The 13536-nt window shown below is 42.5% G+C and overlaps 1 protein-coding gene across 1 annotated transcript in view; it reads left to right on the top strand.

The window, feature by feature from the left end:
* The window catches only part of cep89 (centrosomal protein 89), a gene marked incomplete at its 3' end in the record, with an annotated part of 45184 nt that extends 31648 nt beyond the window's left edge, over positions 1-13536 (top strand). The window contains exons 17-18 of the mRNA XM_079997932.1: positions 10729-10914; positions 13474-13536. Of these exons, the coding sequence (XP_079854058.1) occupies positions 10729-10914; positions 13474-13536 (249 nt within the window). The remainder of the gene's footprint in view (positions 1-10728; positions 10915-13473) is intronic.

Here is a 13536-nt window from a genome sequence, read left to right as displayed (position 1 = left end):
CCTCCAACAGTTGAGTTTGTTATGAGAGAGCCCCGCCAGATAGAGGTTCAGCAGGTGGTGAAAGGAGCCAGATCAGCCTCTGCCCCAGGACCCAGTGGAATCCCATACATTGTTTACAAGCGCTGCTTGCAGCTCCTTCGGCATCTCTGGAAAATCCTAAGGGTGATCTGGTGCCGGGGAGGAATTGCTAACCAGTGGAGGTGCACTGAGGGCGTATGGATTCCCAAGGAAGAGAACCCCAAGACCGTCAGTCAGTTTAGAACCATCTCACTTCTAAGCGTTGAAAGCAAGATGTTCTTCACTGTCTTGTCACAACGACTGACAGATGTCCTCCTAAAGAACAACTACATTGACACCTCGGTTCAAAAGGGAGGGATACCTGGAGTGCCTGGCTGTTTGGAACACACGGGAGTGGTTACACAGCTCATGAGGGAGGCTCGAGAAGGAAAGGGAGACCTCACTCTGTTGTGGCTCGACCTTGCTAATGCCTATGGATCCATACCACACAAACTTGTAAAGCTTGCCCTTCGTTGACATCATGTTCCCGGGAAGATCATGGACCTTATCCTAGACTTCTACAACAACTTCAGGTTCAGAATCACAGCCGGGTCTAGTACATCAGACTGGCATGAGCTAGAGAGAGGCATAATAACAGGCTGTACCATCTCAGTCATCCTTTTCGCCCTCGCCATGTACATGATAGTCAAGTCAGCCGAGGTTGAATGCAGGGGTCCCTTGACCAACTCTGGTGTGCAACAACCCCCAATAAGGGCATTTATGGATGACCTGACAGTCACCACCACATCTGTCCCGGGCTGAAGAGGGGGAAAGTAGTGGACAAGTTCTTTTAACTCTCCGGAGCCACCATCCCGTCCATTACAGAGCAGCCAGTCAAGAGCTTGGGGAAGATCTTTGACTGCAGCCTTAAAGACACCACTTCCATCCAGAAAACCAGCAGGCTGGTGAGCTCGCTGTGAGCCTGTGGAGGTGGGCTGCAGAGGATTCGCAGGGGGCCCACTCTGTAAAGTGTTCAGGCTGCTGGGCATCAGCAGGAAGGCAAAGAGGAAGGCCATCACATCTGTAACTGAAGCCGCGGAGAAAGCCACCAGGTGGCTTTGGATGAGGAAGGCAGAACCTTGAGCAACCGCTGCTGGGACACAGGCTGTGGTCTGATCAACCCTGGTCAGGTTGCCTGGGCGAGGGTGTCTGATGCTTGAAAGACCCGAAACACCCAGTGACCCCGGGTTACATCACTGATGATGTGTCCCAGCGCATCCGCAGTATCTCGCAACAGCTCCTGCTCCAGGACAGGGACTGAACTTTCAGCAATGTAAGTGCCGGTGATAGGTCCAGACCTAAGACCACGAGCTGCCCGGTCGAGTTGCATCTCTGTAGGTGGGGACCAGCCCACAAACACTGAGCGATAATAAAAAACAGGCCAAATACAAAAGACAAAAATAGTATTTTTATTGTCGATGTTTTCATTTAACAACATTAATTGAATGAAGCAGAAAATCCCTGAGCGAGCGATCCCGTGCTTTATGAAAGTGGGAACAGACTTTTAAATGATATCTTGTAGATCTAATATGAGTGAAGATTCAGCAACTGGATTTATTATTTCTTGCCTCAAATTTGTTCAGAAGCAGATTTTAGTGGACTAATAAGTCAAAATCAGTGAAAGTTAAAGAGTGAATACAACACAGAACTTGTGCTTAAACCCTGTTGGATGACGTCGCATCTGCGTGCCCAGTGCCAGTGTCTGGTTCTCGGGGAGCTCCGCCAGGTCGTAGTTCCCCTCAGGGAGTCCCCACAACTGTTTGTATTGTGAGGTCCCAGGTGATTCAAGATTCAAGAGGTTTATTCTTCACATACATATACTGAACATACTTTCATACATATATGCAGTGAAATGTCAGTGCAATGTACCCGGTGATTACACACAATATGTTCTAGACTGGACACAATAGTTACCTAATTTGTACTTGACTAACTAACTGAAACTAACTGATTCCTAAAACGTAATGCACTAAGTAATAGAGAAAAAAATAAAATAAAATAAAATAACTCAAAAGTAATACAGAGTGGGGGTACAAAATAGAAATAGGGAATAGACGTTTGTTTATAGGATAGGCTATTACTGTATGTATATGCAGATATGTGCGTTCAAGTGGCATGTGAATAAAGTGAGGTAGTGTGTGTGGAGATATACAGCAATCATCTTCCTCTCCATTGCTGGCTGTGGCCGGGATGGCCTCTGAGCTCGGAACTGTTGGCGGATCTGAGCTTGGTTGAGCTTCGTCTGGGATTGTGATACCCTGTTAACTGTGGTGCTTGTCCTGCCACTGGGCTTCACTCGACTCATTTGCCCTACCTCGAAGGAAGTAGTGGTCAATGTGAGGCCCCTCGCTAAGCTCTCTCGGGCACTTTTTTCTGCCCTGGTGGATCTCTGAGACCCTTCTCTGATGTTATCTTTTTCCAGCCACAGATGCAGCTTTGTAGTCTGTGTCCTGCCAGAGCTGTTGCTCCATCAACTGCCATCCTGATTGTTTGATTTGTTGTCGTTTCCGATGAGTCATCTTGCGTCCCCCCCTCTCGCAGACTCAAGGGGTTTTCCTCTTCTTTAAGTTTTTGGAGCCATAGTTGCTTGGATCTGATAAGACTGTGTAGTGGTGGATCCTGCCAACATGGGTAGCTAACTCATGCCAGCCCCGATGGGGTCTGTTCCCTCCTGTCAGCAGTCTCTCCAGGCCGTCACTAGGTCTTTCCCTGGTTGTCAACTGCCCTTTCGCAGAAGTCACTGGTTTGATCCAGATATTCAGAATGCTTACTAGGACTAGATGTTACAATCCCTATTCAGCACAACAGTCTTGAGTGGGGTTGGGGAAGTCCTCTTGGGTGGGGCTGAGTTTGGGGGTGACCACTTAAAGATGTTTCCACCTATACGACACATCTTCAGTTGTAGACCCCAGCTTCATCAGATGTTTCGGCCTCTTATCACACAGTATACTGTAAATATATATATATAAAACGCAAAGCTTAAAAAAAACATTCCTCTGTGTTCTCTGTGACGATTGAATGACCTTTAGACAATGAGTGACATAAAAACAACAACAAATAGCAGGGTTAGCATTCAGGTGATAATGTACATAAGAGCAGTGTAAGGTTTAGAAGATAAAGTCATTCATATATTTGAGTTACCATATTTTCTCAAATATAAACAGTTACTCAAATTAGAACCAGGCATCTAATAAATGCGGGGGTGTGGTCAACACAAACAATACAGGCCTAAGCCCTACCTGAGATTAAGGTAGGGCTTAGGGTAGGGGAAAATTCAAGGATGGACTACTGATGCCTGTTACACAGCATGTGTACAGAATGCCGGTTAAGCAAAATGTTCATTTTCGCTGCTTTACTATAAATTGACAAATTCATGAATACAATCATGCTATCTTTAACACTTTTTTGTCTTCAACTCATTGTGTGAGGGGCAAACCAATCTCTGACAATTTGAGCAGGAGTTTTCTTTTTGTCCTATGGTGGGCCTTGTGCGCATTGTGGAGGTGTGTTCTGGCGCAGGGCGAGGAAATGAGGAGGAGGAGGCAGGTGGAGGCAAAACAGTTCCGGTTGGCGTGTATTTATTCTCAGTCTTTTAAAACAAAAGGTGGCCAAAATGTGACTTGCGGGCCAAAATGTTAAATAATGGGCTCGCAGGCCAGTATGCAAATAGTCCGTGAGCTCCCGTCGTGTCGTGTCCAGCGCCTTGCTTATCGGGAATACTCACCCGGTCCAACATGTCCTGCAAGCACGCTGATCCTCATTGTGGCGACAACAAAAGATACATTATTGCCTGGGTTTGGGATCCGCAGCAGCTGAGCGATGCCAGGATGGGAGCCTGCACCACCTATCTGCAGCAGCGGCTTGACCACGCCCCCTTGATCCGCCACACGCACCTTATAAGTTATTTTTACATATTACTTCTACTCTATATAAATGGTCATTTTAAGTATATTATTAGTATATATCGGTCCCCCTTGCTTTTCAGAATATAAACGAATGCAGACGCACACACGCAAGTGTAATTGACCATCTGTGCATTATGACTGTGGAAGCCCCCACAACTCACTCATACATATGCAAATACAGAACCATTGATATAAAATCTCCACATTCCAATGGAGGAATTCACCCCTTTTTCACACAGTAAAAATTCCTCTCTGTAGAGGGGGAATCAGATATCCAGTTTACTATCATAGAGGTCTTCTTAATAATTCTTTGTTAATAGGTGTCGATTTATTTAATAGTTGACAACTAATCCATGAAGTGAACCACAGAGTTTAAACTATATCAACAGTAAAACAATCTTGAGTGTTGTTGGATGTAGTATGGCGCTTAAAATGGCGCCTGTTAGAAATAATATGGTGCTTGCTTAAAATGGCGCCTCTGGTTGGAAAACAGTTCTTTGTGACCAGTCGCACACATATTGCTCCTGTACTTTTCCTATTGCGTGCATGTTGCTCATGCTTTATTGCACGTACACAGTTCTTTGTGATCCATATATCTTTTTGTGATGACTTGCTTATGAGAAACTTTATAATGGTTGTCGTCTTTGTCGTCATTGTCTTTTCGTCTGTTTCGTTGGTCTTGTCATCGTCGAGACTTTACGAACTGACCCTACTGCAGTAGCACCAATAAAGAGGCTTATTTTGCATTGCACCCGTCTCCGTCTAATTGAGAAAGCTCCACACGTCAACCAACCTGGGAGGGATCCATTTTCTAGATCCCAACAGTGTTCAAAAGGATCCATATACTGTTTAGTCTCTTTAACATTTGTACAGATTATTATTATATCTATTATATCCCTGATTTTATTCAATTTACTTTTATTCATTGATTTTTCACATTTTATTGTATTGTTGCTTTTTGGAATTTGGAAAATCAATCTATTAAATGGGGGGGGGGGTGATGGGGGACCATTTCTCTGACAGAGAGGCTCAAATGCAGAGATTTGTTGTGATATTTTACAATTATTTTAACTAAAATAAAAATTAGATAGTTCAAAAACCCTCATTTTGAAATCAAAAGGCCAAAGACTAGAACCTATAAAGCCACACACTTGGCCACAAAGAAGGAAAACTGGCGTTTACATCATCTACCACTAGTCACTTAAATGTATCAAGTATTGCGTTGCATAGCTGTTTTGTCTTACCTCTTAGAAGTACATTGCAGTGTTTGTCTTAAAACACTGTCTATCTTGCATTCAGTATGACACTGCATTGTTGTGGCCCACAACTATTTAAGATGTCCACTATCAAGTTCACTCACTGTCATTATTGTCTGCATTTCCGTTTGTCTCTCTTTTAGGTAAATACTTGTATGTATTTTAAATGTAGCTTTAAAAACTGTTTAAATACTCTTTAAATTCTGTTTTTAAATACTGTTTTATTTTAATAACTACTATGCCCTTATTTAATTTATTATGTAAAGTTGAGTTGGCTCTGAGACAAAGAATCCCATTACTGGTAATGATGCTTGCATTGTTATCAAGTATTTGACAATAAACTTGAAACTATAATTTACATTTACATTTAGTCATTTAGCAGACGCTTTTATCCAAAGCGACTTACAAGGGAGAATAACATTCAAGCTACATTGCGACAGAGATTAGTGTAACAACAACATTAGTGTAACAATAAATACTGCTAGGTAATAATAATAATAATAATAATAATTACATAGACCTAGTTTAAATACTCTCATGACAAAGCTATCGAACTTTGTAATTTAAAAAATGTAAATAAAAAAACAGCTTCCATTTTGAAATAAACAGCTGTGCAACATGTAGATTAAATGGATCATTAAGACCTGTTCCCATTCATATGACAAAAAAACAATTGAACTTTGAAAGATGACCTCTGGTCAGAGTTCAAAGGACAATATCTCAGGTAATGGGTCAGAGTTAGGGGTGAAAATCAGAAATCTCTCTTCAAAATGTGATTGTGATTTTGTAAAGTTATCGCCATCTCATGGTGACACACTGCAATTGAATGAATGGGTGTGTTTGCAGTTGAAATTAAACATGCCCTGTCAGGACACATGAGAGGGATTGGAGACCTACAGTACATCCTGGTCCGGATTGGAGATCGACATCCTGGTCCGGATTGGAGAGCTACATCGTAATCCGGATTGTAGGCTTACATCATGGTTCGGATTGGAGTCCTACATCCTGGTCCAGATTGGAGCCTTACATTTCGGTCAGGATCGGAAACCTACATCCTGGTCTGGATTGTAGACCTACATCCTGGTCTGGATTGGATACCTACATCCTGGTGGATTGGAGACCTACATCCTGGTCCTGATTGAAGATCTACATCCTGATCCGGATTGGAGCCCTACATCATGGTCCGGATTGGAGACCTACATCCTGGTCCGGATTGGAGACTTACCTCCTGGTCTGGATTGTAGACCTACGTCCTGGTCCAGATTGGAGACCTACATCCTGGTCCGGATTGGAGACCTATATTTCGGTCCGGATTGGAGACCTACATCCTGGTTAATTGGAGACCTACAGCCTGGTCCGGATTGGAGACCTACATCCTGGTCCGAATTGGAGACCTACATTCTGGTCTGGATTGGAGAATTACACCATGGTCCGGATTGGAGACCTATATCCTGGTCCGGAACGGAGAACCACATCCTGGTCCGGATTGGAGACTTACATCCTGGTCCGGATTGGAGACCTACAGTACATCCTGGTCCAAGATTTTAAGGATATGAAACAGAGACTTTTAGTTCTACATGCCACTCTTTTACTCTACTCTTCTACTCTAGTCTACTATACTCTACTCTATTCTACATGCCACTATTCTATGTTTCCATAGTTTGACGGCTAGAGCCCTGATGTGAGAAACCTGATTCCCTGACGGGTTTAAAGCAGAGGTTGTGTCGATTTGGATAATGATTAATTTCCTTGTGATCGCGGTGATAAGAGGTTGTTTACATCTGCAGTCTGATCTATCAGCTGCTGAAAGCCTGTGTGTAGAGTTAGGGTGTTATTATGGGCTGGATGGCTTGGCTGTGGTAGGTCCTGTTGCTAGGAGATAGGCTGTTATTGTAGATCAGGTGTCAAACTCATTTTCACCGAGGGCCACATCAGCATAATGGTTGCCCTCAAAGGGCCAGATGTAACTTTGAGGCAGTAGGAAGAAGAAACAGTCTTTATTAGTCACGCAACAACACATGCTTGCACACACACACACACATGCTTGATGGTGGCCGGTGAAATGGATTCTCTGCTTTTGACCCATCCTGGCTTGTCCTTCCTCCGGGGGCACAGCCAGGAGCAGTGGGCAGCGTACGTGGACGCGCCCGGAGACCAGGTGATAATTGTCCATTGCTGGTCAGACAATGATGGGTGCATGTTTTTGGTGGCGGTCCTTACTGACGTGAGGTGGAGGAAACCCCATGTGAGCACGGGGAGAACATGCAAACTCCACACAGAAAGGCTCCTATTTGGGAGATAACCCGCCGGAGCACGGTGCCAACAGCGCCCCAGGCGGGAATCGAACCCAGGACCTTCTTGCTGTGAGGCAGCAGTGCAATGCACTGCGCCACCGTGCCACGGTATGAATGTAGCTTAATGTAAAATAAATGCAACTACTTAATGTGAAATAACTCTGGATTTGTATTACTCAACTTACAAATATTACATATATTTGCATAAATGTAAAAATAAATGTTTGCTTGTTGCTCTGTTATAACATAAATCCTTTTAATTTGTCAGCTTATGAATCCCACATTACTCCATCAATCAACGATCAAACTATCCAAGTGAATAAGGATAAATAACAAGTTATGACATTAACTTTGTTCAAAACCTTTTTGTCATAGTTGATAGGGGCAGAATAACGGTCCAACCAACAATTATCAGCTGCTAAGAACATGTGTGACAAGTGTAGCATTGTACATAAACAAATGGCTGCACACAGCTTTGCAAGGGGATACATCCAACTAATGAGAGATGGTTTGATTACAGTGAACATTTGTCTGCTTAAACACATAAACCTGCAAACACTAAATACATTGCTACACATATAACGTAGTATATTTAATGAACTCAAAATAACAACACAAGGGTTGTCTCAATTCACAACTATATTGGTTGTTTTAAGGTGAAGTTGATGAGGAGATGCTGCCTGTCCTTTAACACACAACATGAATCCCCTCTCCACTATCGTCGTCCATTGATCATGTCCTGAAAATAACAAACACAAAGCAAAATGCAAGCACAATCATTAAATTGCACACAGTTTAACTATTCTTGTTCTTGATTGAAATACATTTTATTACATTTTAATTAGGTTTTTAAAAATGCTTACCTATGTGTTTTCTGATCAGATGTCTGAAACCTTTTTTCCATGACCAGTGTGTCAATGTCTGGTTTTAGGTCTTGTGCTGAGGCAATCCGTAGAACAGCATGGAGGTTGTCATCAGCGATGCGTGATCTGTGCTTGGTCTTGTTTAGATTCATGATTGAAAACATCTGCTCGCACAGATAGGTGCTCCCAAACATAGTCAGAACACGGGCAGCATGAAGTCGAAGCTGTGGCAGCAAACCAGGGGGCAGTTGACGGTAAAAGTCCTGGATTGCAGCATCCTGGAACTTTACTCTCAGGCCACTATCGCTTTGAAGCTCTATTAACTCCATCTGAAGATGTTAGGGTGCAGTGCAGATGTCGGTGGTGAAAGGATTGGCAAAGATGGTTAAGCTTGAGTGCTGTGCTCTAAAGTCAGAGAAGCGTCGATCAAACTCATTCAATAACCGGCTCAGTTTGGTAGCTAGCTGAGTACATGAAAAAGTACCAGGAAATGTGGCTGAGATGCTCTGACAAACAGGAAAGTGGGCAAGTTTCCCTGTTTCACTTGGTACATCCATAGATCAAGTTTACGCTGGAAAGCCGTGATCATGTCGGACATCTGCATGATGACTTGTTTGCGTCCCTGCAGCTTCTGATTCAGTTGGGCGAGATGCTCAGTTGTGTCACAAAACATAGCAAAGTCACACAGCCAGTTTGGATCTGACAGTTCAGACAAGGGTTTTCCTTTACTCTGCATGAAAAGAGCAATATCTTCCCTGAGCTCAAAAAATTGTTGAGGACTTTGCTCCTACTCAGCCCCCGTACTTCTGTATGGTACGGCTTATCGCCGTGCTCCGAGCCCATCTCCTGCAAGAACAGCTGGAACTGACGATGATTTAGGCCATGCACCCGAATGAAGTTCACTGTCACGTTATGAGAGGCATGTGACAGTTACATTTTTGCATTTTCTCCTTCATTCATCCAACAAAGCCCGCTTTTCCTCCACACATTGCAGGTGCACCGTCTGTAGTTAATCCCACCAACTTTTCCCAGGGCAATGCATTTTTACATATGGACTTCTCCACAGCATCAAAAATGTCCTGTCCTGTTGTGGTCCCATGCATGGCAGCTACATCCAACAGCTCCTCAGTGACAGAAAGGTCCGAATTGACGCCTCTAATAAAAATAGATAGCTTGTTGTCTGTGCTTTCATCAAGAGCTTATGAAAAAGCAATGTAGCTGCGTGTCTCTTTGACCAGCTGTGTTGCCAGGTTTCCTGCTAGTTCCTTAACTCAGTCCATGATGGTGTTTCTTGATAAACTGACATTTTTAAAAGTCTGTATCTGGTCGGGACACACCTGCTCACAGACCTTCACTGCTTCAAAAATGCACCCTCTGAAAAAGACTTTGCAGCGCGGGCAATTTCTTCAGCCACAATAAAGCTAGCTTTCACTGCCGCATTGTTTTTGGTTGTGGCTCTCTTGAACACATCCTGCTGTGATCACAATTTGCCTTTTAATTCTTGCACCATTTGTTGTTATTCTTTAAGGCTCACTTTGGCATACTTAGCTCCGTGTTCGGTGTCAAAATGCCGACGTAGATTGTACTCTTTGACAACCGCCACTGCCTCATAACACAAAAGACATACCGGTTTCTCTCCGGTATGTCTTTAGCACAAACATCTTTCTTGAAACACCCTCCATTTGCATAAATTGTTCTCTTCCTGGACATTTTGGGATCATTGTTTGTATTTCTTAATTCGGAAAATGCCACTGATGTGGAAACACGGCAATCTAGTGGTGGGATGCCGTCACTTCACGGGTAACATGATCGGCATGATCGGTATTATAAGATAATCGGACCTTTTAAGCTCTCAACTCAAGGCCTGCGGGCCACATTTGGCCCGCGGGCCTTAAGTTTGACACATATGTTGTAGATCAATGGAGCGGCTTGTGTCCTCAGACGCTGCACTTCTGAGAATAACATTTAAAGTCAACTGAAGGCTAGGATCCAGTAAGAGTCACATCTTCCTGGAGGGCACTAGGGGACGCTGGGGGTGCAGGGCAGTTTCCTGGAGGAGGTTTCTCATTTTAAGATTCAATATTAAATTATATTGAAGCTCAGGGTCCTATTGAAGTCATTGACAGAACCATGCATGGTCTCACAATGCTTCCTGAAGAGGAAGCTACAAATTCTTCACTACTGCTGTCGGCCATCTTGCCCCTGCCGCTGTCCATCCATCTGCAGTACTGTGCAGTTCTGGGAAATCTGCTCAGTGACAGAAATACAATGCAAATACAGTTTGCAACCTGTGTTAAAACTGAGTAATACTGAAGCATGTACTCAGCGTAACTCCTTCTCCCTCCTCCTCAAGGCCTCCTCTGTGGAGCAGGACAAGCAGGGGAGGCTCTGCAGCCTCCTGGAGGGAACGCTACGCCTTGCCAGACTTTTGGACAAGATCAAGGTATGCTCCTCCTCTTCTCATCAACACCTACTTAAAGAAAGACCTCCTTACATCTGCACTTCCTTAAAGAAACGCCTCCTCACATCAACACCTCCTGTGAGAAACACATCCTTAAAGAAACACCTTCTTAAAGTAACATCTCCTAAAAGAAAAACCTCCTTAGAGTAACACCTCCTGAAAGAAACACCTCCTTAAAGTAACACCTTCTTAAAGTAACACGTCCTTCAAGTAACACCTCCTTGAAGTAACACCTCCTGAAAGAAGCACTTCTTTAAAGAAAAGTCTCCTTAAAGAAACACCTCCTTAAGGAAACACGTCCTTATACAGTAAGAGCCACTTGGAGAGGGCAGCTGGAGCATGACAGAGCGCAGGCAGATCCGTGATTGTGGTGTGGCTGACCCATGCAAGAACCGTGACAGTATCGCGCCCGGACCCTGGCTGTAATTATATCCCCCCCCCCCCGATGACGTAATTTTGCGCCGGTGTCCGGGAACGCTCAGAGCCTGCATTTGTGGAAAAGCAGTTGTAATGTTTTATCTGTCCACTTGGGGGAGCATTGGTTCAAAACGTAAAGCAACTTGCATATACAGGATATTCCTGCATCTATTTAATGAAAAATATACATGTTTTGGAACAGAACATATGTTCTGTACATCTAATACAATCAATATATATAAAGCTGATTTCAAAGAACAAATTGTTTAAAAGAATGAATGAATCCGTGTTTTTTTTATTTGTAGATGTATTAAATTGAATTAAACTAATGAAAACACTGTGTATAACCATGTGTAACAGGTGTTATAATTTACCTAGAATAAATGTGAAATATTGCAACAAATTTAATCGCAATACTTAATGCATCATAAGACTACCCATATTGTTTGTTTTTTTCGCACCGCAGGAACTCTTTCATTGTTCTAAGGACTTTTTGGAAGAAACTTCCCTTTTAAAAGATAAGAAGATAAACCTTTATTAGTCCCACACTGGGGAAATTTACATTGTTTCTGCAGCAAAAAGGGAACAGCAGAAAAGAGAGAACATATCAAATTAAGCACTATAAACAATATAAAATATATTGAAAAGAACACAATAAATAGGAACTGAGTGTATTGCACATATGTGACCCACCGCGTACTTTAGGGTCATTTGGCGACTCTCGAGATTTTTTTTTTTTCGCATCATTTGAAAGTGGAGAATCAGAGCTTCTGAACAAGTGACAAGTGTCACTTGTGCAAATCAAGCAAATATTTTTAAAGCTATGACTTGTTATTGACAAGGATGTGGCAAACCGTGTTTCTGAGATAATCACCTCCAAAGTTTTACCCACACCAGGTTCATTCAGCTCCCAGAATGCAAATGAGGTTGGCGGACAAATAAAGCCATAGGGCTAATTAACATAATGCTGAATGGGCCACTCATGAACATCTCAACAACACAACTAATTTTGTCTTTAAAAAAGCTTTTATTTAACAATAAGAATATACATGTTTTATAAAAGTGGAATTATTTTGGAGTTTAAAAGTACGGACAACACAACAAAATGTAAAGTATCAATATTAAGAGTCTCAGAAAATCTGACACCAACCTCAACGGACTTCATCACGTCATCAACTTCTTCCGTTGTAACAACAGCGCGCGTATCGTCGGTCTCCTCTGGTGGTTCTTAAAAATATTCCGTTTCATTGTCACATTCAGTTGGTGTGTGACGCAAAGGGTTTTTCTTTGCTGTTTCACAACAGTGGCTCTGTGTGTGTAAAAGTAGTACAATTTAAAGGTTGAACTCTATCAAAACGGTTTCACATTGCGACTTCACATCACGTGGAATATGGAGGAATGATCTTCACCTGGACACTCGCTTTAAAAGCTTTAGGAAATGATCGATTGGCGTTATTCAGCGCGTTCCGTGTCTCGGTAAGTCAACTGCGTTTCCTTATGTAATCTAACTGGAATATGTAACTCGACAGTTGAACATTTTCCTACTATTTACAAATCGAACTCAATTTTGAAAATACGTTGAGAGATAAAAAAAAACACAAAGGAACACGAATCGGAAAAAAATGACTTTTCTTTGAAGAAAGATTTTTTTCAACTTATTTGGCTGGCCATGGCAATTTTAGAAACGCGCGAGATGGCGGCTTTTGCTGTGGTGGGACACATTATTTCACACATTGCACATCAAGGATTGTACTTTTTCATTTTATTTATTTATTTATTATTTTTTTAAATTATTGTGTCCCCGATGCAGGCACTACTGTAGGACGATTGTAGTTCTTAGAGAAACTCATTCAGCTTCCACTCCAGGACAGTGACTGAACCTTCAGTGATGGATGTGCCGGTGATGGGACAAATAATAAAATAAAAATAGTATTTTTATTGTCGATGTATATATTTAATTTTACAAAGTGAATTGAATGAAAAACAAGGAAATCTCAGAACACATGTGCTTTATGACAGTAGGAACAAAGTTTTAAATGATATTGTGCAAATCTAATATGAGTGAAGATTCAGCGACTGGGTGGATTATTTCTTGCCTCAAATTTGTTCAGAAATGAATTTTAGTGGATTAATAAGGTGAAATAAGTGAAAGTTACGGAGCAAACGCAACACAGATCAGTGCTGAAACCTAGCTGGATGACATCTCATTCATGTCACCAGTGCCAGGTTCTCGGGAAGCTCCACCAGGTCCGAGTGCACCTCGGGGAGTCCCCTCATGTTTGA

This window comes from Zeus faber (assembly GCF_960531495.2).
Source record: "Zeus faber genome assembly, chromosome: 3".
In the NCBI taxonomy this organism is placed as follows: Eukaryota; Metazoa; Chordata; class Actinopteri; order Zeiformes; family Zeidae; genus Zeus; species Zeus faber.
The sequence above is the reverse complement of the archived record's forward strand: the minus strand, read 5'-3'. Positions and strand labels throughout refer to the sequence as shown.